The 23,858-nt window shown below is 44.0% G+C and overlaps 1 protein-coding gene and 1 long non-coding RNA gene across 3 annotated transcripts in view; both read right to left on the bottom strand.

Moving 5' to 3' along the window:
* Positions 1-3,845: 3,845 nt before the first annotated feature.
* Positions 3,846-12,856, bottom strand: LOC115090647. Its single transcript, XR_003856441.1, has 2 exons — positions 12,561-12,856; positions 3,846-5,227 (listed from the first exon to the last, which is right to left on the bottom strand). It is a non-coding gene; the product is annotated as an uncharacterized LOC115090647 (long non-coding RNA).
* An 85-nt stretch (positions 12,857-12,941) lies between these two features.
* The window catches only part of RESF1 (retroelement silencing factor 1), a 243,477-nt gene continuing 232,560 nt past the window's right edge, over positions 12,942-23,858 (bottom strand). The window contains exon 5 of one of the 2 annotated variants that reach the window (XM_029600023.1): positions 12,942-16,554. In XM_029600023.1, coding sequence (XP_029455883.1) covers positions 16,550-16,554 — 5 coding nt within the window. In that variant the 3' untranslated portion in view covers positions 12,942-16,549. Of the gene's footprint in view, positions 16,555-20,225; positions 21,128-23,858 lie in introns of those variants that run through there. The other variant, XM_029600022.1, reaches the window with a different exon arrangement.

The raw sequence follows: 23,858 nt of genomic DNA, 5'->3' as shown, positions 1-23,858 counted from the left end.
GGTTCAATCATTTCACCGGTACTTGTTCCTGAGTTGTTTGCCTCTCTCGAGAGGAAAAAACAGGAAAGTGGGCCACCAGTGGGCAGAAGGAAGCAATCTGTAGTGTCATTGCTGTTGCGAAGGCCTGCTTAAAGATGGATTGTAATAGTCTATCCTGAGTATCCTTCAATGCAGCCCCTACCTCAACGGGAATGGTTGTTCGCTCTGAGATGGCATAGACCATGGAGTCCACTTTCGGAAAACACAAGCGTTCCTTGGTCGCTGGTTCCAGAGAGTACAAGGCTTCCAAGGCCCGACCTCCTTTAAAACTGGCATCCGGGGCATCCCACTACAGGTCAATCAGTTCCTGGATGGCTTCCATCATTGGGAAATAGCATGAGGCCTTACGAAGGGACACCAAGATGGGGTTCTTCTTTGGTTCTGCCAGAGTCTTCAGAGTCTGGGAAACAAGGGCTGGTAATTCATCCCTGTGGAAGAAGCGAAGCATGGTTCTATAGGGTTCCCGGCCTGGAGGAAATCGCCATCATCTGAGGTGTCTGGGTCCCTGTCAGGGAAATTCTTGGTTAGGCAAGGCATGTCTCGAGGCATCTGAGCAGGGTCGGGAGGATCGTGTGCTTCCGGCAGGGGTTGAACCCGGGTCGCAGCCGGGGCTGATTGCGCCTGAATGAAGGCTTGTAGCCCTTGGAAAAATTCTAACCAGGAGAAGGTCCCTGGGTCCATGCGAGTAGGAGTAGGAAACCCTGAGGTGCCCCTCTTGTGGAGAAGCCATTTCGGAGTTGCATAGATCCGGAGTGCTATCGTATGTAGTGGCTCCGGACCAAACCTCAGACAGTGAGAGACCAGGCTTTGGCTCCCCCTGGGCTTCTTCACAGAGATGACACAGGCAGAACTCCAGTTCAGGCTGTGTGGCTCTGATGTGGCAGGCTGTGCAAAGAGTGCCTTCTGGGGCTTCTTGGACGCCCGGTGGCCATTGCCTCTATGTCTAGGCGCACAAGTAATGTGCATGTAGTTATGTGCGTGAGCACAATATGCACGTTGTAGCTGTAAGCATGGCTGTGCCTGTAGTTATGTGTGCAGCTGTGCGCGCGTTACGCTGAAGGCGTTCAAGTTGGGTGCATTGACTACCGGCCTGCCCTGCACGTACCGCCGGAAGAGAAGGGAAGCTGGCGTAGACGCCCTCGCGCAATAGAGGGCGTGTCCCCCCCCCCGAGGGTCTCCACGTGTTCGGACCCCTGCCCCGGACTGGGGCCCTCGCCCAACCAAGGCTGCTCACCCGATCCATGATCCGTGCTCCCTTTTACCCTTGCTGGGTGAAATTCGAATCAGGACGGCATTCCGAGCCCCGGAGACCTTAATTTAAGTTTTCCTCTTACCTAATCTCGGCGCTTACCGATTGCATGCCGGGACTGTCTCCAGCTATGGGGGAGAGAGGCTTTACCTTCACCCCGTGCTCTGATGTGCACCTGCTGCCTTTCAGCCACTCTAGGGGCTAAGTCCACGCATGAGTTACTGGCTACTGGACCAAGGCTCACCTCTGAGGGATATTGAAATCACCTCTGGAATTCTCAACTGGGGGGAGGGACCCTTAGGCATGACCGCAGGAGAGTGGGGTTCCTCTTAAGGTAAATGTTGTGTCTTCTTGCTGTAATTTCCTAACACTGTGCTAGTGTGTGGGATAGTGTCCGCATCTGCTAGGAGACAGAGATACTAAAGAGCTGAGGTCACTGCAGGGGTATATCTAGGGTGACGTCAGCTTTGAAATCTGACTCCGTTTCCCATCTGCTATCAAGAAGAGCACATACCCACTGGTCCTGAGTCCCATTGGCTACACGCTAGAAAAAATCATTTTCTGACAAAAATAGAGTCTCTAATGAAATCTATTAGCACAATCTCAGTTTCCATTCTTCTTGTTTTACGATGTACACAATTACATGTAAACTGTAAAACCTTATATATAAACTAAGACATTGTTTAGAAAACCTTAGCTTGTCATTCTGTTAACTACACAGCTAATAAAACCATATTTATTTTACCACAAATTCCATAAAGGTGAAGCTTTAATAACTGGGTCAGACCAAGGGTCCATCAAGTCCAACATCCTGTTTCCAACAGTGGCCAATACAGTTTACAAGTATCTGGCAAGTACTCAAACATTAAGTAGATCCCATGCTATTAATGCCAATCATAGCAGTGGCTATTCCCTAAGTCAACTTGATTAAGAGCAGTTTATGGACTTCACCTCCAGGTTCTTATCCAAACCTTTTTCAAATCCAGCTATACTAACTGCCCTAACCACATCCTCTGGCAACAAATTCCAGAGCTTAACTGTGCATGGAGTGAACTTCTCCAATTTGTTTTAAATGTGCTATTTGCTAACTTCATGGAATGCCCCCTATTCCTTCTCAAAGAGTAAATAACTGATTCATAATTACCCATTCTAGTCCTCAAGATTTTATAGACCTCTATCATATTCCCTCTCAGCCATTGCTTTTCCACACTGAAAAGCCTTAATAACCTCTTTAGCCTTTCCTCATAGAGAAGTTGTTCGCACAAGTTCAGGGATGTGGTTGTATTAGGAAAATGTTCCCCTTGCTGAATTAATGACACCATGCCATTATGTCATTACAAGCAATTTTCCTACATAAATCTATTGGTGCAGAAAAATTTGTTTAGTAGTAGGAATATTACAAATAATTTGGCCTACAATACAGATGTGAGAAGCTCCTGGTTGATCAGTTTGTCTCTGAAGCAGATACCAGGGCATGCATCTGGAATGTAACCAAGGTCTTTATCAGCAACAATAACAGTTACTTGTGTGTGTGTGTGTGTGTGTGTGTATATACATGCAGCTATATTGCTATTACACTTTTTCTAGAAAGTCCCTTGAACAAAACTGTGGCTACTCCAAGTTTTCTTTACTCATTTTTGGCTTGCTCTTTGTTCTTTTGTTTTAGATTGCCAGGTGTCCAGGTTTCTTCAGTCAAATCTGGCTTTGCCCTGTTTTGAAGCAGTCTGCAATTTAGCTGCATACTCTTAATCATGCAATTGTCACATGCACAGCCCTCAGATTAGCTCTGTTCTGTCAACTGCCTTTGGAGAAGGATCACAATACAATTAAAAATTCTGTTAACCATGGGGGCTACAGACTTTATTTACAAATAGAGCAGAATGTGTGTGTTATTTACCCAGGCATTTACAACAAAAAAAAAAGAAAAGAAATACCTGTTTCCATTTGATGCAGTTTGTGATGTTTATACATTATGACGATAGACTCTTGATAAAAATGCCAATATGAACACTGAAATAGAATCTTTTTTGAAAGCAGCAGATAATTTTTTGTGCATTTTCAAATATGGCTTCAGTTATGAGTGATAAGGAATTTAGCATCAATCCTAACAAAAAAAAAACCAAAACAAAAAAACAACAAACAAACTGCAGCCAGGTAAGTTAATGCTGCAAGGAAGACAGGTGCAAAGAAGAAATTTTTTTTTTTTTAGCATAGGTTAATGTTTACTTTTAAATAATCACTCAAAATAGGCCACATTCAAACTTTCCAGGCTGGCACATGCCCCACCTCCACTTCAGAGGAAATTGCTGCGCTAGAATAAATCACTTTGAATCAATCTAACCAATTTTTCTAAATATATAAAAAATTCCATCTTATTCTTCTTGCTCTTTTATGAAACAAAGGATATTTATAACAGTTGAGAAATCAATTTATTGGTTATTAAAACAATCATCTATTTTACTATATAAACCTTACAGTTAATTCAGAAAATCTGCCAAACCACTTGAAACAAATGCTGCATAGACGGTAATTCAGGACAAAGTAAAAGCCAAATCAGTATTATTTAAAATAAAAGTTTATTTAAGATACAAAAGGTATCATACTTAAAGCATGATCCTCCAAGTTTCATTTATTCTTAAATATAAGGCATGAAATAGAAAAAAAAATTCAAAAAAATGTACAATCTATAGCTTTGGTACAAAAAATCTGAACATAGTGTAAATGACAACACAAATTAACATATTTGGGAAAAGCAGTGAACTTAAACATGCTCTCAAAGTCAGCTAATGTAGCTTATAACATGCAGGATGTATTCACAGTTTCAGGCTCAAGTACTGTGTTAGAAACAGGATGAACTCAAACCTAAAGTGGTTTAATCACTGTTCCTGACAACAGAAAGATGAAGAAAATGGAAATGCCCCTCAAAAACAGCAGCTTTTTCTCAACAAAACTTATGAAACAGACACTCAAAACTACAAACACTGGCTTGTGGAGTTTAATCAAAAAGTAAAACAAAGCCTACTGCAGTTAATGCTAGTTCAGACCCAGCAAGAATCTTGAAAAAGCAGCTTCATACTTCAGTTATTCTTGGAAAGCAAAACCGAACTCTTATTTTGCTTTCTTGCTCAAGAATTGAGTCACATTATTGCATAAGGATACATGCCTTGTTTGTACTGTTTAAGTGACATTTCAGCAGCCCAGATTTCTCCTCAGGAAAGGAATACTGACAAACCAGGAAAAAAAATTATAAAAGGAAGCACTAGAAAAAAAAAAGCAATGTGAAGTTCATAGACAACATCTTATTAATTGATCTAGAAATTTGATCTACAAGCTTCCAAGATCCTACCTACCTATTATGTTTCTGTTTAAAAATTTAAAATACATATGCAATTCATTTATAGAGGCAGGGGGAAGATGGCACTTAGACTGGAATGTCAAGAATTCCATGCACAATAAAAAGTACTTTGTTAAAGGTATCTTCCAATCTCCTGAAATAACCCCCATTTATTACATTGTTTGATGCTTTAATTTTGGTAGATAAAAATAATTCTGTGGCTTTGTTTAGTGAGGATTGACCACTTAATGTATTACGAGGAAGCGTTTTCACCACATATTCAGCTGATCTTTATTGCACGAGAGAACTCTACAAACCTTTTTACTTCACTTTTCAATCTGCAAGCACATGCACACACAGTTTCCCTTCTTTTCCAGCACGGATGAGAAAAACTTCAAAGCAGCATCCATCCATAACTTCTGATTATGAGGTGTTGTCTCACTTTGGAATGCTATCAAGGCTTTTACTCCTTTTCTCCAAATACATTTTTTGAAAAGTCTGGAACGTGGTTTTGGAAGCTTGAACTACTGGGTGTGCAGTTTCTGTGTCCACTGGAGATTCACTGGGGACCTGAGCTCTTGAATCTGGCACAGCAGTGGCAGTTTCTGAGAGAAACCATGCAACAGATTAAATCAGTCCTATTATAGTTTAATCTTTTTAAAGAAAATAAAAAAAATTATATAAAAATAGATATTAGGACCAACATGAAACCACCAAGGTCCTTGTAACAAAGAAAATTTTGAACCAATAAAAAAGCATCTGTATTCTGACACCTTCAAGATAAGTACAATAATGGATGATTTGTGACCACCTTGTAAAGGACTTGAAGTATCTTACATATGGGCAAAAGTGGATTAAAGCCATTAATGATTATTAAGCAATCATCCATTCCATTATTAGCAATAGGAAACAATGGAGAAATTACTTACCTGATAATCTCATTTTCCTTAGTGTAGACAGATGGACTCAGGACCAATGGGTGTAGTGTACTCCTGATAGCAGTTGGAGACGGATCAGATTTCAATCTGATGTCAGCCCCTAGTACATATACCCCTGCAGGAATTGCAGCTCTTCAGTATTCTCCTCGAAAAGCATTGTGGATATGTGTGTGACTGACTAATTTGATTAACTTGAATAACTTCATAACTTGGTTAAACTTTATAACTTGGTTAACTTGATCTGGTTGAATTGGCTATAGCTGGAGACCGCCAGTTGCCCTCAACCGGAAAGCATTGACACCGGTAGGATGGGTGTCCAAAGTGAAGGAAAGCATGACTTTAACCCTTGTATCATTCAAAATTCCATGAGTAACGGCAGCTAAGGGTGGGATGCTGAGTCCCATCTGTCTACACTAAGGAAAACAAAATATCAGGTAAGTAATTTCTCCATTTCCTAGCGTGTAGCAGATGGACTTCAGGACCAATGGGATGTATAAAAGCTACTCTGGAACCGGGTAGGAGGCTGCCCGTGACCCACTTAGTACTGCCCTTGCGAATGCCATGTCCTCTCGAGCTCTGAACATCCAGGCAGTAGAACCTGGAGAAGGTGTGGATGGAGGACCATGTCGTCACCCTGCAAATCTTGGCGGGTGACAGCATTCTGGTTTTCTGCCCAGGACCTAGTAGCATGGGCCTTGACCTGTAAAGGCTGTGGCTTGCCTGCTTCTAACGTAGGCCACCTTGATGACTTCCTTGATCCAGCGGGCTATGGTTGCCCATGAGGCCGCTTCCCCTTGTCTCTTCCCGCTGTGAAGGACGAATAGGTGGTCCGTTTTTCGTATGGGTTCTGACATTTCCAGGTATCTGGATAGGAGTCTGCCGATGTTGATGGGTGGCGTAGGCTACGAGCCTCTTCCGGCGATGGTAGCGAGATGGTTTGGTTGAGATGGAGTGTGACACCACATTCGGAAGGAACGAAGGGGACCGTGCGTAGCTGGATGGTTCCCAGGGTGAGCCTGAGGAATGGCTCATGGCAGGACAGTGCTTGTAGTTCCGAAAATGCGGCGGGCTGAACAAACTGCCAGCAGGAACGCTGTCTTTAAGGTTAACAGGTGGATGGACAGACCTCGGAGGGGCCTGAAGGAGGCTCCTTCTAGGAAATCCAAGACCAGGTTGAGATTCCAAAGAGGTACCGGTCACTTTAGTGGTGGGCGGATGTGCTTGACTTCTTCAGGAAGCGTGAAACATCCGGGTGATAAGCTATGCTGTCGCCCTCGCTCTTGGGGCCGTAGCATGACAATGCGGCTACCTGTACCTTGATGGAGTTGAGGGATAGATCCTTCTGTAGCCCGTTCTGCAGGAATTCCAGGATCACGGGAACTTTGAGCGTGGTATGATCTCGTGGTCTGTTGCACCAGGCTTCGAATACTCTCCAAATCCTAATGTACGTTAAAGATGTGGAGAACTTGCGTGCTCGGAGTAGGGTGTCGATTACAGCCCCCGAGTATCGCTCTCTCTCAGGCGAGCCCTCTCAATGGCCAGGCCGTAAGAGAATTGAGCTGGATCCTCGTGGAGGATCGGTCCTTGCTGGAGCAGGTCTCTGTGAGGAGGGCAGTGGCAGGGGGGTCCCTGATAGTAATCTTCTCATGTCTGCGTACCACGGTCTTCTTGGCCAGTCCGGGCCCACCAGAAGCACTAGTCCCCTGTGTAGCTGTATCTTGTGAATGATTGCGCCGAATAGGGGCCACGGCGGGAAGGTGTATAATAGAGTCCCCTGTGGCCAGGTCTGTACCAGGGCATCGATCCCCTGGGACTGCGGTTCTTGCCTGCGGCTGAAGTACCTGAGTAATTGGGCGTTGGATCGGTTTTGCCAGAAGGTCCATGTCTGGTGTCCCCCACCGGTTCACTGTCATTTGGACCGCCTGCGGGCGACAGCTTCCATTCTCCTGGGTCTAGACTTTCGTTGCTGAGGTTAGTCCGCCGTGATGTTGTCTTCCCGGCGATGTGGATGGCTTGAGATCTCTGGACCTTTACTTCCACCCACGCCATTAGGGGGTCGATTCTAGAGACACCTGTTGGCTTCTGGTTTCCCCCTGACTGTTGATGTAGGCCATTGTCGTGGTGTTGTCAGACATTACTCTGACCGCTTTGTCTCGGAGTCTGTGGCGAATCATAGGCAGGCTAGTCTGACCACCATGCTTCTAGGCGGTTGATGTTCCATCCCGACTCTTCTGCGTTCCACTGCCCTTGGGCGGTTAACTCCTCGCAGTGTGCTCCCCATCCTCGTAGGCTGGCATCTGAGCAGGGTGAGCAGGGTCCAGGTTTGTGAAGATAACCTTGTCCCCTGGTTCAGGTGGCTGCCACCACCGTAACTGGGTCCAGACCCTGCCCGGGAATGATAGACGAATGGCGTAGTTCTGAGACAGTGGACTCAATCGCGATAGAAGTGAGCGCTGTAGGGGTCTCATGTGAGCTCGCACCCATGGCACTACTTCCAGTGTGGATGCCATCAGACCGAGGACTTGTAGGTAATCCCATGCTGTGGGGCGAGGTTCACTCAGCAGGATTGTGACCGGTTCCTCAGTTTTGATCTCCTTGTGGGAGTCAGGCTGACCTTGTCTTCTTTGGTGTTGAATCGGACTCTTAGGTATTCTAGCGACTGTGTGGGCTGCAAACAACTTTTGTTTGTGTTGACCACCCATCCGAGGTTCTCCAGTACAGTTTTGACTCTGTTGGTGCTTGTTGGCTTTCCTCTGGGGATTTTGCCCCTGATCAGCCAATCATCTAGGTAAAAGGGTGTACAAGGATTCCTTCCTTCCTTAGTGTTGCTGCCACCACCATGATCTTGGTGAACGTCCGGGGTGCTGTGGCTAACCTGAAGGGTAGTGCTCAAAACTGGTAGTGACGGTCCAGGATTTTGAATCGTAGGAAGCGTTGATGTTCCTGATGAATTGGGATGTGAAGGTAGGCCTCCGAAAGATCCAGGGATGTGAGGAACTCTCCCGGTTGTATCGCCATTACGGAGCGAAGGGTTTCCATGCGGAAGCGGGGAATCCTCAGGTGGCGGTTGACAGACTTGAGATCCAGGATGGGCCTGAACGTCCCCTCTTTCTTGGGGACGATAAAATAAATGGAATAATACCCAGTATTTATTTCTTGTGGAGGTACTGGGGTTATGGCTTCGAGGGCCAGTAGTCTGGTCAGTGTAGCTTCCACTGCCATCTGCTTGGAGAGGTCGTGGCAGGGGGATTCCACGAACTTGTCCAGAGGGGTTCGTAAGAAATCCAGGTAGTACCCCCCCCCCCCCCCCCCGGAATGATGGCTAGGACCCACTTGTCCGAAGTTATCCCTATCCATCTGTGGTAGAAAAGGGCTAGTCTGCCCCCCTATGGCTTCTTCCCTTGGATGGGTCAGCTGAATCTCATTGTGGGGTGCGGCTGGGGCCTGGACCCGAGCTGGATCCCCTCTTCTTGTGCTTGTTCCAAAAGGACTGGTTCCTGCCCGTAGGGCGGAGCGCTTGATAGTTGCTTCTGTATGGGTTGAAGCACTGTGAACCTCTGCCCCTGGAAGCCCGGGGGAAGGGTCGCTGGTTCTCTTATTCCTGTCCCTCCGGTAGGTGCGGCAATGGGGACTCGCCCCATTTGTTGGCCAGTTTCTCTAGTTCGCTGCCGAAACAGGAAGGATCCTTGAAGGGCATTCTTGTGAGACGTGTTTTGGAGGATTCGTCGGCCGACCAGTTTCAGAGCCAGAGTTGTCTCTGGCAGCCACAGCTGATTACATCCTCTGGCCGCTGTGCGCACCAGATCGAAAGCAGCGTCCGCAAGGAATGATACTGCTGGTCCATGACCTCCCCAGGGGTGTTGCTCCTGGTTTGAAATAGGCAGGCACGTGTCACTATGGTTGGAGCAGGCTGCTATTTGTAGGGACATAGCGGCGATGTCAAAGGACTGTTTAAGGATGGATTCCAGACGCCGGTCTGAGCATCTTGAGAGCTGCTCCTCCCGCCACTGGGATAGTAGTGCGCTTCGAGACTACGCAGACCATGGCATCCACTTTTGGGCATGCCAGAAGGTCTTTGGCCGCCGGGTCCAGGGGGGTACATGGCTGCCATGGCTCGTCCCCCTTTAAACGTGGACTCTGGAGCACTCCATTCCAGGTCAATTAGCTGCTGGGCGGCTTGTAAGAGAGGGAAATGGCGACGAGGTCGGGCAGAGTCCATCTAGTAGGGGATTCGTCTTAGGCCTCCCCAGAAGCACTTGCGCACAGGATGGCGAGCTCCTTCAGGCTGTGAGTGACCAGGTCTGGGAACTTGTCCTTGGTGAAGAAGCGTCGCATGGTTCGGTGAGGCTCTGTCCCCGGGGGGGGGGGGGGGGGGGGGAGTTCCCCCTCTTCTAGGGGCTCTGCTTCCTCTTCCGAGTTGTCCGTGTTGTCATAGGTGGGGGCTTCTGGGTGGTGGAAACATTTATCTAGGCCTAGAGGGGCCTGAGGGATAAAGGTCTTCTGGTGGAGGCTGTAGCTGTTTAGCTTGAGGCTCCGTCTACACACCGTAGCCCTTTGAAGAATTCCACCCATGAGATAGACGCTGGGTTCAAGCTGAGGGATGTTGAGTCCCTGGGGGGTCCCCGTCTGAGGAGGGTGTCCCACTGGAATTTGCCAAGTCCGGGGTACTCACTGAGGGTTAGTACTCTGCCCTGGGTGGGACTGGGATCTCCCAGGGCCTCCTCGCACTGAGAGCACAGGGCACTGGCCTCTTCGCTTTGTGTGGCTCTGATATGGCATGCTGGGCAGAAGCCTTGAGCTTAGTTTCCGGTGGTGCCATGGCTATAAGCGCGAAAACCTTTATGCGCTCCGGCGCGTCTAGGATGTGCGTGCGGGTTGCGCGCGTAGGTGTGCGCCCAAGTCGCAGGTTTGTGCTCAGCCCGATAGGCACGCGATGTGCGTTTAACTTATGTGCACATGGCCCTTGTGTGTGTAACTTTTAGGCGCACATGGCCCTTGTGCGTGTAACTTTATGCACACAGGTAATTTGTGCGCCTAGATGGTCTTGTGCGCCCGGATCGAGACGGCGGACAGAGCGGCGAATAGGGTTAATATGGCGACTGCGACCACGCAGGCAATATGGCAACTACATCGGAGGGTCTCCATGTGGGAAGACCCTTGGACTAACCGGGGCCTAGTCCTGCTCGGGCTGACCAACCCGGCGACACTGGTCCCAGCCGGTGACCTGTGTGACTCTTCGAACCTCAGAGGACCGGAGTCTAAGCTGAAGATTTCTACCTTACCTTGTCTTCAGCGCTTCCCAGTTTCATTTGGGCGGTCTCCGGCTGCGGGGGGAGAGGGCAAATACTCTTCACCATCACGCTCGAGGGTTGCACCCGCTGGCTCTCAGCTGTGCCTGAGATCGGGGGGCTAGGTCCTCGCCGTGATTCGGCCGCCGGACCAAGGCTCACCTCCGAGGGACCACGGAAATCACCTCGGGAATTCTCAACTAGGGGAGGGACCAAGGTATCACCGCAGGAGAGCGGGGCTCGTCTTCAGAGGTAGTTTTCTTCTGAATTTGGGTTTTCTCCATTGATTTTGTTCAACGCTGTGAGAGCGTGTAGATAGTCTAACTGCTATGGAGACGGAAAATACTGAAGAGCTGCACTTCCTGCAAGGGTAATGTACTAGGGGCTGACGTCAGATTGAAATCTGATCCGCTCCAACTGCTATCAGGAGTACACTACTCCATTGGTCCTGAGTCCATCTGCTACACGCTAAGAAAACAGAAATTTCAACCTGGAAACCTTAAGTTCTATGTCAAGGAGGATCTAATCAGTATGGGAACTAAATATCAGAAAAAATATATTTCATTCTGGGTCAACAGGAAATTATTTAAAACAGAGCTATATATTTTATTTTCTAAATTAGTATTTTGGAAAATAAAATACATTTTGTTTTTTTGGTTGTGGTCTACTTGAGCGAAGGTGGCTTCCTGCCATTGTCATTTTTGGTAGACTTGACCTCCTCATAGACTTGACTTCTCAATCAAATCAGCAACTAATCAATTCTTTTAAGCATTTGGGCTGCATTAATATCGACTGGACCCTGAAGTAGATAGAAGTCAGGGAAAATAAACCTGAATAAAGGACTGTGTGTTATTGTTAGCAGGTTTAGTTATCTGAAAGGTTTCTTTAGAGCACACATTTATTTGTAAAGGATTTTCTTACAAAGTTAAATCCCTGCTGAACTTATTCTCAGGGATAAAATGAACTGTGTCTTCCCTTGCCCCCAATTATTTTTTTTTTTTGCCAGAGGAGGTAGAGAGAATACAGAAGTACATAATGAGTGCATTTTCTTTGAAAACTGTACTCCTTGCCTCCTGCAGCCCCCCTTTCACTCTCTTCCTTCGGCCACCTCATCCCACTCAACTTTCCTCCTCTACTCATTCTCTCCACACTTCATTCAGATGCAGTCCTCTCACATTCTCTAATTCCTCTATTCTCCACTACCCTTTAGTCTCTACAACTGTTTTCTCAACCCAACCCTGATAGAGGATGAAGAGATCTCCTCCTCAACTACCCCTTGGGACCACAAAGACCATAGACACTACTACTGCAAGTTCCTGAGCCTCCAATGGGGAGCCAAAGATAACACTACCTCCAGTTCCTGGATCCCAAAGATGTTACTGCTACTGCGCCAGGGCAGTCTCACCAGCTGCAAAATCCCCACTCACACCAAGCGAGTGGATCTTTAAGCCCTGGCCTTGCAAAAAAAAAGAAACAAAAATTAACTTTGGAGGGTCTGCTCAGCAACAAACCGCAGACCCAATGAACTGTGGTTGGGAAAGACAGCCATGCAATTCCCTTTCCACTCACACTGCCTAAACAGAAGAGAAGAGGTTTTCTTTTTTCACTTTATGCCTATAAGTGATATTTTATAATACTACCACTAAAACATAGCAAGACAGGATTAATAAGTGAAATTCATCCTGTAAGGTCAGAAAAAACTTTTAGCTTACCTTGTTCTAAAGGCATCTCAATTTTTCTTTTTTCACAGGAATGTACCAATCTTCTTTTTGCTCTTGGTTCCTAGGAAAGTAAAATATTGAACTATTATTGTATTGTCCATATAAGTTCCATTTTATTTTCTAATATCTCCTACTATACTAGAAGAAAAAACAATTAGGTGTCTACAAGCCTTCCCATAACTACTCATTTCAGCCTTGGTTCTTATCCGCATCATGAGTACACTATCCAACTTGAGGCCTTCATAGTCCTCCCCTATTTAATTTCCCTGCTTTTCGCCCAAGTTATACAGACCCAATTCTCTATACTTGCTTCACCCATTTTATGTTTATCCAGGTTACTTCTACCCTGTTCATTGTAAAACAAGACTTTGTCTCTGTTATTTTTTGCTGGTTGTAATGTAAACCGAAGTGATAATTAATCTTGTTAATTGAACCTCGGTATATAAAAAGTTATAAATAAATAAATACATACAAGGAAAAATATCTAATTCAGGGAATATTTAAACAATTAAAGCTGATGAATTATTTGTAGGTTGCGAGACTAAATCTTAAGAATATGTATTACATAACTTTCAAGACCACTGACTTCTTCAAAAGTAAGATCTTTGGTTATTCTTATGTTAGTTCAATAAATTGTAACAAACCCCAAAGAATACAGCCTTCTCCAGGACCAACATGACCATAAGAATGCATGTTAATTAGGATCTAATAAGACTAGAAAATTTTGACTGTTCAACAATTTCTAGATTATTCCGCAAACATGGCCTGCATAGGAGGCTGGTAAAAAAGGCAGCCACTGAATAAAAGACATATGTGCTGCATAGCATCTGTAAAAAAACCCTACAAACATGGGAGAAAGTTTTGTAGTCTGATGAGATCAAAGTGAAACTTTTTGGTCTCAATGCCAAGCGATGTGTGGCATTAAAAACAGCACATCATCCTGCTGTTATTCCTATAGTAAAGCATGATGGTGGCATTATGTTGGGGGGATGCTTTGCAGCAGCAGGGACAGGGAGGCTTGTGAAAATAAAGGCAAAGAAGGATGGTGCACAATACAGGCAGATTCTGAAGGAAAACCTGTTTCAGTCTGCCACATACCTGGGACTAGGGAAAAGATTCACCTTTCAGTAGGACAATGTTCCTAAGCACAAAGCAAAAGCAAAAATGGAGTACCTCAGTATGAAAAAGGTATGTTCTCACATTTCTCAGTCAAAGACCAGATCTGAATCCAATAGAAAATGCGTGGCAGAGCTTGAAGATTTCAGTCCATAGATGATCCCTACCAAACTGAAAGAGCTTGAGATCTTCTGCAAAGAATAGTGGGCAAAAACTGTACCATACCACCATGCAAAGTTGGTAGGTATTTACCCTAAATGACTCATGGCTGTTAATGCTGCAAAATGTATTGAGTCAAAGAGTATAAAGACTTATGCCATTAAGACTTTTTGGATTTTTATATACAATTACTTTTAGAATATTTTCTATAACTTTTTTTTTTTATACAATGGAGGTGTATAGTATATTGTGTAGATAAATAAAAAACTCCTACTTTAATGTATTTTGAATTGTATTTTTTTGACATCAGAAAGTGAGAAACATACCAGGGAGTGAAGACTTTTATAAGGCACTATGAATATTAACTATTCCCATCCCTTGAGATATACTGTGATATGAGATGCGCTCTAAAGTTCAATAATGGTATTTGTGACTACTGTTTTTGTAACTGTACAATGAGCACAAGTTGTCTTTTACAATGGTATGGCCTACTTTGTAACAAGTTATATATTTGTTTCAAATCATGTATATTCCACTAATACAAGGAAATGTTCTCAGCAGAGTACAACTGAAACATTGCAAACATCTAAAATAAGCAAATTATTCATAGTTTCAAGAAAAACATTCCAAAAAAACACTTCATTTAGAACAGTTAGAGGTAGGACAAAGGAAAAAAGCAGAACAACCATACAAGACAATTTTTCGCTACTCATGTCAGAGTATTTGAGTTAGCAAACAGGATCATAGGCAGTCTGTTTCTAAACACTGATCTCTGGCATTTGCTGGACTGACTGTACCTTGCTGTATTCTAACGAGGGTATCAATGTCAGATTTAAATAATTTTTTGCACAATAATATTTGTCAGACGGCCCTGGTTCGGTCGCTGATGTTATGGACTATCTTGCTGACGTGCCTCTGCCATCTTTGACTGATCCCCAGAGAGCGAGGTTGGCGGCCCCTATCACAACTCTAGAGATTCAGGACGCAATCTCTCATCTCCCAGGGAAAAAAAAGAGCCAGGTCCGGATGGTTACTCAGTTGAGTTCTACAAGAGCTTTCTGGCCGATCTTGTGGGCCACTGAAATATGGTTTTGATTATTTGTAGACCCATCCAGATCATACAAGCAGTCTTTTATTGTCCCCTTTATCGCCAGGGGGACGCCCCTCCCCCCCAAGAGGGCTTGGTATCATAAGCAAAAGGACTATGTGCTTTCTACCCCCCTCTGGAAGAATCCTGCCCTAACTATCCACTCAGGCTGCCAAACAATGGTGGGCTGCTGATCTAGTTTGGGTCATCTCTATGAGAGGGAAAGGCTGATGTCTTTTTCTGAGCTTCAGGATGAATTTGAAATCTTGGCCCATATTCAACCTTATTACGATTTCCTGAAGCAAGAATTAGACAGGAGGGAATGAGAAGGATGGCACTGGGTCTCTCCCACATCCCTTGAACTTGCTTTTACTATGGGATTTATGTGTCGGAAGACTAGTTCATTCTTGTATTGTGCTATCATTCAGACATGGGTTAATAGAGAGCCTATACTAAGGGTGAAGAGACAATGGTGCTCTCATCTGGGGATCCAAATCAGTACGAAGGAGTGGAGGGAATTTGGCACAGAGTGCATAAATCGTCTCTCTGTGGAAAGAGGGCTGAATTACTGGGTTAGGCTACTCATGCACTCTTATAGACTCCCACTGTTCTTTTCTAAATTTTCCACCTCTTCCTCCCCACTCTGCTGGCGAGGCTGTGGTCAGCTTGGGTCCTGTCTCCACGTCTGGGTGGGGGTGCCCTATCATATCAGCCTTTTGGTCGTGGGTGGGGAGACTTATCGAGCAAGTGGCTTGCTGTTCTTTCCTGTTGAACCCGGGTCTCTGCCTCCTTGGACTGTGGCGTTCTCAGAGGATCGATAAATATAAAAGATTACTGATCCTGCAAATGCTGCACTGGAGAACCCAGGTTTGTTCTGTAGCATTATTAGAGAGCTTAACTTTTATACTGCGAGACAATGTACCTTATTACGATAAAATTTGGGGCCCGTATTGGAAATTTCATCATTTCCTTTAAAGCTTCCTGTATATTATGGGAAGGTTACCTGGGACCCTGTCCCCTTTTGCTTATTTTGTGCTTATTAACAATGCTACCATGTTCTGTCTCTAAATAAAATGTTAAAAAAACAAACACACAAAACTTTATAAGACAGTCAGATTGAAATGCATGTGCAAAAAAGATTTAACATCAAAGGGCAGGGCATTCCACAACGTAACACCAGCAAAAGATACTCTTATTTGGGTCTCAACTAAATGGTATTTTCCAGAGAATTTTAAAAGTTGTATAGGAGAATATGATATAAAGAAGTTCTCAATGTAACCAGGAGTAAGGCCATGAATGGCTTTGAAAACCAGGGTCAGAATCTACTACATAAGAATGATTCAAACCATTTTAAAGCAGTCCTGCTGAACCTCAACATTTAGAGACAATCAAGCAGAATAGAATGGTTCAGTGTGTCAAAGGCTGCTGAAACAAAAACAGGGCAGCCCCAACCTTGTCAAGGTCACAAAAAGATGGACTCAGACATAACCATCAGGGCCTCTGAGCTGTACCACTCCTGAAAGCCACACTGAAATGGATTAAGCAGAGACTGATGTTGCTTACCTTTAACAGGTGTTCTCTGTGGACAGCAGAAGAAAATCAATCACAGAAATGGATGTCAGACTGAACCAATGAGAGAAAAAACAAACAACTCTGACAAGCTAAAACCCAAATAGTTATTTCCTAGCTGAGCTTCAACTTCTGGGACGTGGGAAGGATGTTTATTTATTTATTTATTTATTCAATCTTATATACCGGCTTTCAAGTTCATTTCAAGGCGGTTTACATTGATTGAAGTTGCAGTAGCAACCTTCAAACACATATATACTAAAAACAAAACATGGTACATGACTAAAATACATTAAAACCAAAAGCTAGCTGACTAAAAATATATTAAACTAAACCCTTTCAAATCCCAACAATTCTGCCACATCTTCCCAGGTACCCCCCTTCCCTCCACCCATCCATCTTACCCTCCTCCCCTCCACCCACCCATCTCCCCTCCTTCCCTCTTAGACTCTCCTCTCCCTCCTCTCCTAGTGTCTCTGTACTACTATGGAAAACGGGGTCAACTATTCAGGCTAAAAGCCTGTTCGAATGTGTGGCAGATTTGTCTGGTGTCCATGGAAAACACGCGTTACAGGTAAGCAACTTTACTTTCTCCATAGACAAGCATGACAAAATAGCCACACAAATGGCCGACTAGCTCAGGTTTGCCCTCGTTCATCATTATGGTCATGTTAATCTATATAATGAACATATTTTTCAACCTGTTGTATTGGAAGGGAGACATTGAAGCTGTTAACTAAATACATTTTTAAGAACTACACCTGGCCAAAAATACTATTATGGGAATGTTGTTCCAAATAATGTTTTAAAAACGTGTGAACTGCCAGGTTCTTATGGCCTGGATTGGCCACTGTTGGAAACAGGATGCTGGGCTTGATGGACCCTTGGTCTGACCCAGTATGGCATTTTCTTATGTTCTTATGTAACCTTGCAAATGTCTTGAATAAAGGCTCAACTCAGATAAGCCACGGCAGAAGCAGTCACTCTTAGATGGTGCACCATCAGCTTTTGTGGGAGCTGTACCTTGGTCTTTGAGTAACAATAAGATACATTGTGCTAATCACATAGACAAAGTCTGTTCTTTAACTAGATAGCCCTGTTTGTTGCTTGAATATGCAACAGCTATAGATGAGTGACCTTTTGGAAATAACATTAGGTTAATGGAATAGGTTAGGTGAAACTATCTTTGGCAAGAATTTTGGGCAAGTTCTTAAATCTTGTTTGGGAAAATTTGTGTAAATGATGTGTATGTTACCAGTGCTGGCAATTTGCTTTCTCTTCATGCTGATGCGATTGCTACAAGGGGAACACTTGTTACAAGTCAGCAACTGCACTTCCTCCTAGGACAAGCAGGATAGTAGTCCTCATATGTGGGCGAGTATAAAGCTCCAGACCGCCCCATTCAAGTAGAGAGACCAACAGCAACCGAACAAGGTGCCAACAGGCACAACACACAACTGCAGCGCTGTGGGTGAACAGGGGGCGGTCTGGGTCCCACAAGAGCATGAAGCAAGAAGAGTTGGGTTCAAGACTGGAAAAGATTACGTAAAACTGACTGACCAAAGGCACTGACTGTCCTGACTGTCGTCCCTATCTAGGCAGTAATGGGCTGCAAACATGTGAAGAGAACGCCAGGTTGTGCTCAGCAAATTTCAATGACGGGGACTGCATGCAAATGAACCAACGCCATAGCCCACACAGAGTGAGCCCTCTGTGTGGGCTATGGAACTCTGCAGGCTAGCTGAAGGCCCGCCTGCACGTAGCAAAAGGCAATGCAATCTGCCAGCCAGTTGGATAAGGCCTGCTTACCCACCGTCACCCCCAGCCTGTTGGAGTCAAAGGACACGAAGAGCTGGATGGACTGTCTGGGGCTGGCTGTGCGATCCAGGTAGGAAGCCAAAGTCCTTTTGCAGTCCAGGGTATGAAGCGCCCGTTCCCCTGGGTGGGAATGAGGCCTCAGAAAAAAGATAGGTAAAACGATGAACTGATTTGAGGTGGAAGTCAGTCACAACCTTGGGCAGAAACTTAGGATGCATATGCAAGACCACACGATCATGGAAGAACTTTGTGTATGGTGCGTGTATGTAACCAGAGCCTGAAGCCCACTGATTCTACGAGCTGAAGTGATCACCACCAAGAATATGACTTTCCAGGTGAGGAACTTCAGGTCGCAGGACTGCAGCGGCTCGAAAGGAGACAGCATGAGTCGTGCCAGGACAACATTAAGGTCCCAGGATGCAACCAGAGGTTGAAGAGGGGGCATTATTTAGCTGGAGGAGACTCCGCATGAAGCGGCCCACTAAGGGTTGGACCAAAACGGGCATGCCAGCATCACTTCAATGATAGGCGCTGACAGCGCTGAGGTGTATCCTGATGGAACTGGTCTGGAGCCCAGACTCAGACAGGTGCCACAGGTAGTCCAGCAGCTGGGGGAAGGGGGCACGAGAAACAGTCTAATCCATGATCCCCGCACCAGATGGAAAAATGTTTCCACTTTGAGCTGTAGGACTTCCTGCTCGAAGGTTTCCGGGACTCCTACCAGGACCCGAGAAACAATCAGAGCTGCAAAGGCTGGAGCACTACGAGCTCAACATCTAAGCCACGAAGGCCAGTGCCCAGAGGTTCGGGTGGCGCAGGGTACCCTGATTCTGCGATATAAGTTCGGGCATAGTCCCCAGCTGAATGGGCGTCCGCACTAACAAATCCTGCAGAAATGGGAACCAGACCTGCCAAGGCCAAGAATGTGCCATGAGTATCATGGTCCCCTTGTGAAGCTTCGTCAGTCTTCGAGAGGAGCACGCATAGAGGAGGCCCTTCCCCCAATAAAGGTAGAAGGCATCAGAGGCTTGATGGTCAGTCCCCGATATCAGGGAGCAGAACTTGCTCTCCTAGTGGTTGTGAGGGGAGGCGAACAGGTCCACATCCGGCGAACCCCATCAGTGGAAAAGCTCGACCGCTATTACTGGATTGAGGGACCACTCGTATGGCGGAAGGACCGGCTTAGATGGTCCACCAGCACATTGAGGTGACCTGGCAGTAAGTCACTCGCAGAGATGTCCCTTGAGACAGAGCCCAGTTCCACACCTGCATCGCTTCTTGGCAGAGGAGGAACGAGCCCGTGCCACCCTGTTTGTTGATGTATGACATTGCGACCTGGTTGCCCATCTGGATCAGAGCTTCCTTGGATGACAACTCACCCACAGGGCATACCATATTGCTCAAAGTTCCAGAAAATTTATCTGACAGCGGGATTCAGCGGCGGTCCATAGGCCCTGCATGTGGAGGCCATTTGTGTAGGCTCCCCAGCCCTGGGGGAGGGAAGAGAGCATTGGTGGTAAGGGTAACCTGGGGCAGAACAGGATGGAAGGGAAGTCCTTATTCCAAGTTGGATAGTCCCAGAAAACACAGCGGAAGCTGATCCAATTTTGCAATGTGGCAACTAAAAGACAACTGATCAGTAAAAATGATTATTTATCACAGTACGTATGCCCAACTCTGGCCAAGTTTCACTCTGTGCTTAGAGCTGCCTCAGGGGCTACTACAACAATAAAACATGTATAAAACATTTAAAAAACAAATATGAGATGACATCACAATGAGCATAAATCATAAAAAATAATAAGTAACATTTAAAATAAATGATCAATCAAATTAAAATATATAAAAAATATATATAAAAAAATACACAAGACAACAATGGGATTTTACAATCTGTTCCAGTGAATAGTTTGATTGACAATAAGAATAGAGTAATTAATATTTCACAAAGAACTTTGAATGAGGATAAATGATCAGTCCTCAGTAAAGGACTTTCCTTCATACTTACTCTCTCGTACAACGTGTTTCAAACACGTATTGAGCTATTTAAATTTACTAGAAAATTGAGAATATTAGATGTTTTTTGTAATACGGCACAGAAAATAAATGATATATCAGTAGTCAAATCCAGCAGTAAATGGGTTCCAAAAGGACAAACTAACCCCATCATTCATACTTATGAAGCTTTGATTTTTAAAGACATTGCCAAAAAGGAAAATAAATTGAAATACAAGAATATTATATCAAAATCTGAAAGGTTAGCAATTAAGAGTTTAAGTCAAGATGATTATCAAACCAGCTGATAAAGGAGGGGCTGTTATAATGGATAAACAACAATACATGGGAGAGATTGAGAGAGAATTATCGGACGAAACCTTTTATACTAAATGTAAAAATCCTACAGTTACCACAACGAAAGAAATAGATAACATTCTAGCTGTGGCTAGTGCATCTAATTTTTTAACCAAAAGAACTCTCTTTTTTTTTAAGGTAGAACATCCTATAATGCCAACGATTTACATATTACCTAAGATACATAAATCATTGACCAATGATTTGGTCAATGATCTGGAAAGACTCATCATAGCTACTACTGGCTCTTTGCTGGAACCCTTACCTGCATTTATTGATGACTTTTTACGACCATATGTCCCATTAATTCCGTCATTTGTACGTGATTCTTCACATTTTAACACAATCCTTGAAAGTTTACCAGTAATAACCGATGACATCATATTGGTCACACTTGACGTGGAATCATTATATACTAACATTCCTCAAGATCAAGCCTTGGAGATCATTCAAGAAACTGTCAAGAACAGAAATTCACATATACGTATACCTACACAGTTTAATCATAGAGTTAGCATCTATTGCCCTCACGAAGAATTTCTTTTCATTTAATAAGCAATACTATGTCCAAACAAAAGGTGTGGCCATGGGATCAGCCATGGCTCCTTCGACAGCTAATCTCTATGTGGCCAAATTTAAGGAAAACCAATAGACAGACCATAAATATGCAGAGAACATTTTGTTGTGGAAAAGATACATAGATGATATTTTTGATATGGAAGGGTAAAAAAAAGATTTAATAGAATTCAATGACTGGCTTAACGGTTTGGACTGCAATCTTAAATTTAATATGGTCTTTAATAACAAAGAAATTGCTTTTTCAGATATTTTAATTACGCATACTGATCATAGTTTAACTGATGTGTTTAGAAAACCCAAAGACACATTTTTATGATATGAAAGCTGCCATAGTAGATCAGTTATGAGGAATTTGCCTTATACACAATTTTTAAGATTGAGGAGGCTATGCACAAATCAAACCACTTTTGAAAAAAAGATCTTCAGAAATGAAAACACGTTTTTTGGAAAGAGGTTATCCTGAAGAATGCATAAACTAGGGATTCACACATGCAGCTAAACAAGATCGTACTACTTTATTGATTCCTAAGAAAAAAATCCCATACTACAAATATTGTTTGTCCCATTACTTACACAAGTTTATTTCATGAAATTAATAAAATACTCAAGAAATACTGGCATATTATACAGGTTTTACCTGCTTTTAAAGATAGAGATGTCATGATTACTAACAAGCGAGACAAAAATTTAAAGGATTTAATATCACCATCGGCTTTACCGTTACAAAGCCTGTCAGATATTAGACCTGTTTGTCACAGACCTTGCGGTCACTGAAGTGTTTGTGCTGTGAATATGAACACCAAAAGTATTACTATTCTTGGCGCCGTCAAACAGCTAGTGGGTGCCACGGTGTTTTTCGTCTCTCCTGATTTGGATTACTTTAACTTAAATGCCGCACACGGCCCAAAAACAGACAAAGGAGAGGGCTGGCCCCGCAGTCCCTCCCCTCCAGGAACCCCTATTTTGGGCCCTATGGATGCCCACATTCAGAGGCTGAGATCGTAGGCATAGTCATTGGAGGGAGAGGCAGGAGGGGAAATTCCCTGCCTCCCCCCCCCGGACTTTTCATCATTGCTATTTCCGATCCTAAGGGCTCCACCGGCTAACCCAGTGGCCTCCAGAGACCGGTGTGAACCGATGGCAGAGATAGACGCCATAGATGCGAACGTATCTGAAAACCCGGCGGGGACAGAGCACACTCCAGAAGCTGGAGGAAGCGGCAGAGAAGGCTCCAGTGGGGTTCTAGCTGGCTCACATTCTGTAGGAGGACTCCAGGAACAACTTGAGCAAACACTTACGACTTCAAGCCCATTATTAAAGATTTAAACTCCAATCCTGGTAAGACCAGCTTTAATCACACTTGACTCGATTTGGGAAACAATAGTGAGTCTATGGAATGCTATGACTATGCAGTTAAACTCAATTGTGGAAAACATTAATATTGAAGATAGAGTTCTCAAGATAGAAAACTTACAAAGTATTAGTCCAGATGGAAATGGTGAAATGAAACAAGAAATAAATAAATGGAAGGCTACGCAGGAAAAAAGAAAATCATCAGCTGCAACTACAAGTTGAGAATCTTGAGAATGTAATAAGAGGAAGAAACTTACGTCTTATTTATTTCCTGAAGCTACCTTATGTTGTACCAAAGGACATGTTTAAAAGATATTTGAGATTCTTAAGATTCCAGAGGAGGCTCTACCACCTCTGCTTAAGGTTTACTATCTACCTCAATTTAAGAAACAGGAAATACAGCCTACACAGCTTGGAGCCCAAGAAATGGATCAGCTAATCCCTAGTTTGGATATATCCCAGATATTAGAACAATCGGATAGTGAAACAGCACAGGCTGCTACAATGCTGGTATCTTTTGCATTTGAATCACACCGGGACTGAGTCTTGAGACTGTTCTTTAAAAATCGAAATGAAAATTTCCTGAAATTCAAAGTCAGAATTTATCCCAACGTGACCAGACCGACACAGAAGAGGCGGCAGCAGTTTCTCTTATTGAGACCCAAAGTTTTGCAGATAGGGGCATCCTTTGTCCTGAAGTTTCCTTGCAAATGTATTATTGTGTATAAGGGTCATAAGTATGGTTTTTTTTCTTTCCTCCACAGCTGACACTTTTTTTCTGTGTGATAAAGGATTTGAGTTAACATAGAGGGGTATTGAACTCAGTTTTTGCTCTCCTCTAGGGCTGTGAGTGCCCTAAAAGTATGATTTATCCTCTGGAAAGCTGTTTTTTCCTTTAAATCTGTGAAGAAAGTCTTTATTAATGGTAACCTTTATTGGATCCCAAGTGTTGTAGACTAGTAGAATTGAAGATTTTGTGTAAACTGTAATATAAAGAGAGAAGTGTGTTATTTTTCTTTTCCTTTTTTTTTTCTTTTACATATTATCTTCTTTTCTTTTTCTGTTACAAGAATGTTGTCCGGGAAATGTGTATTGAAAAATGCATAAATAAAGAATTTAAAAAAAAAGTATTACTATTCATGCTGTCAAGGTATATCAGTTAGATAGGTTTACAAATTGTAAGAGTGCTGGTGTTGTTTATGTAGAGATTTGTCCTTGTAAAAAAAAAATGTATATGGGTAAAACAATTAGGTCGT

The sequence above is a fragment of the Rhinatrema bivittatum genome, chromosome 4 (genome assembly GCF_901001135.1).
Source record: "Rhinatrema bivittatum chromosome 4, aRhiBiv1.1, whole genome shotgun sequence".
Lineage (NCBI taxonomy): Eukaryota > Metazoa > Chordata > Amphibia > Gymnophiona > Rhinatrematidae > Rhinatrema > Rhinatrema bivittatum.
Note: the sequence above shows the minus strand (reverse complement) of the source record. Positions and strands in the feature narration are given on the sequence as shown.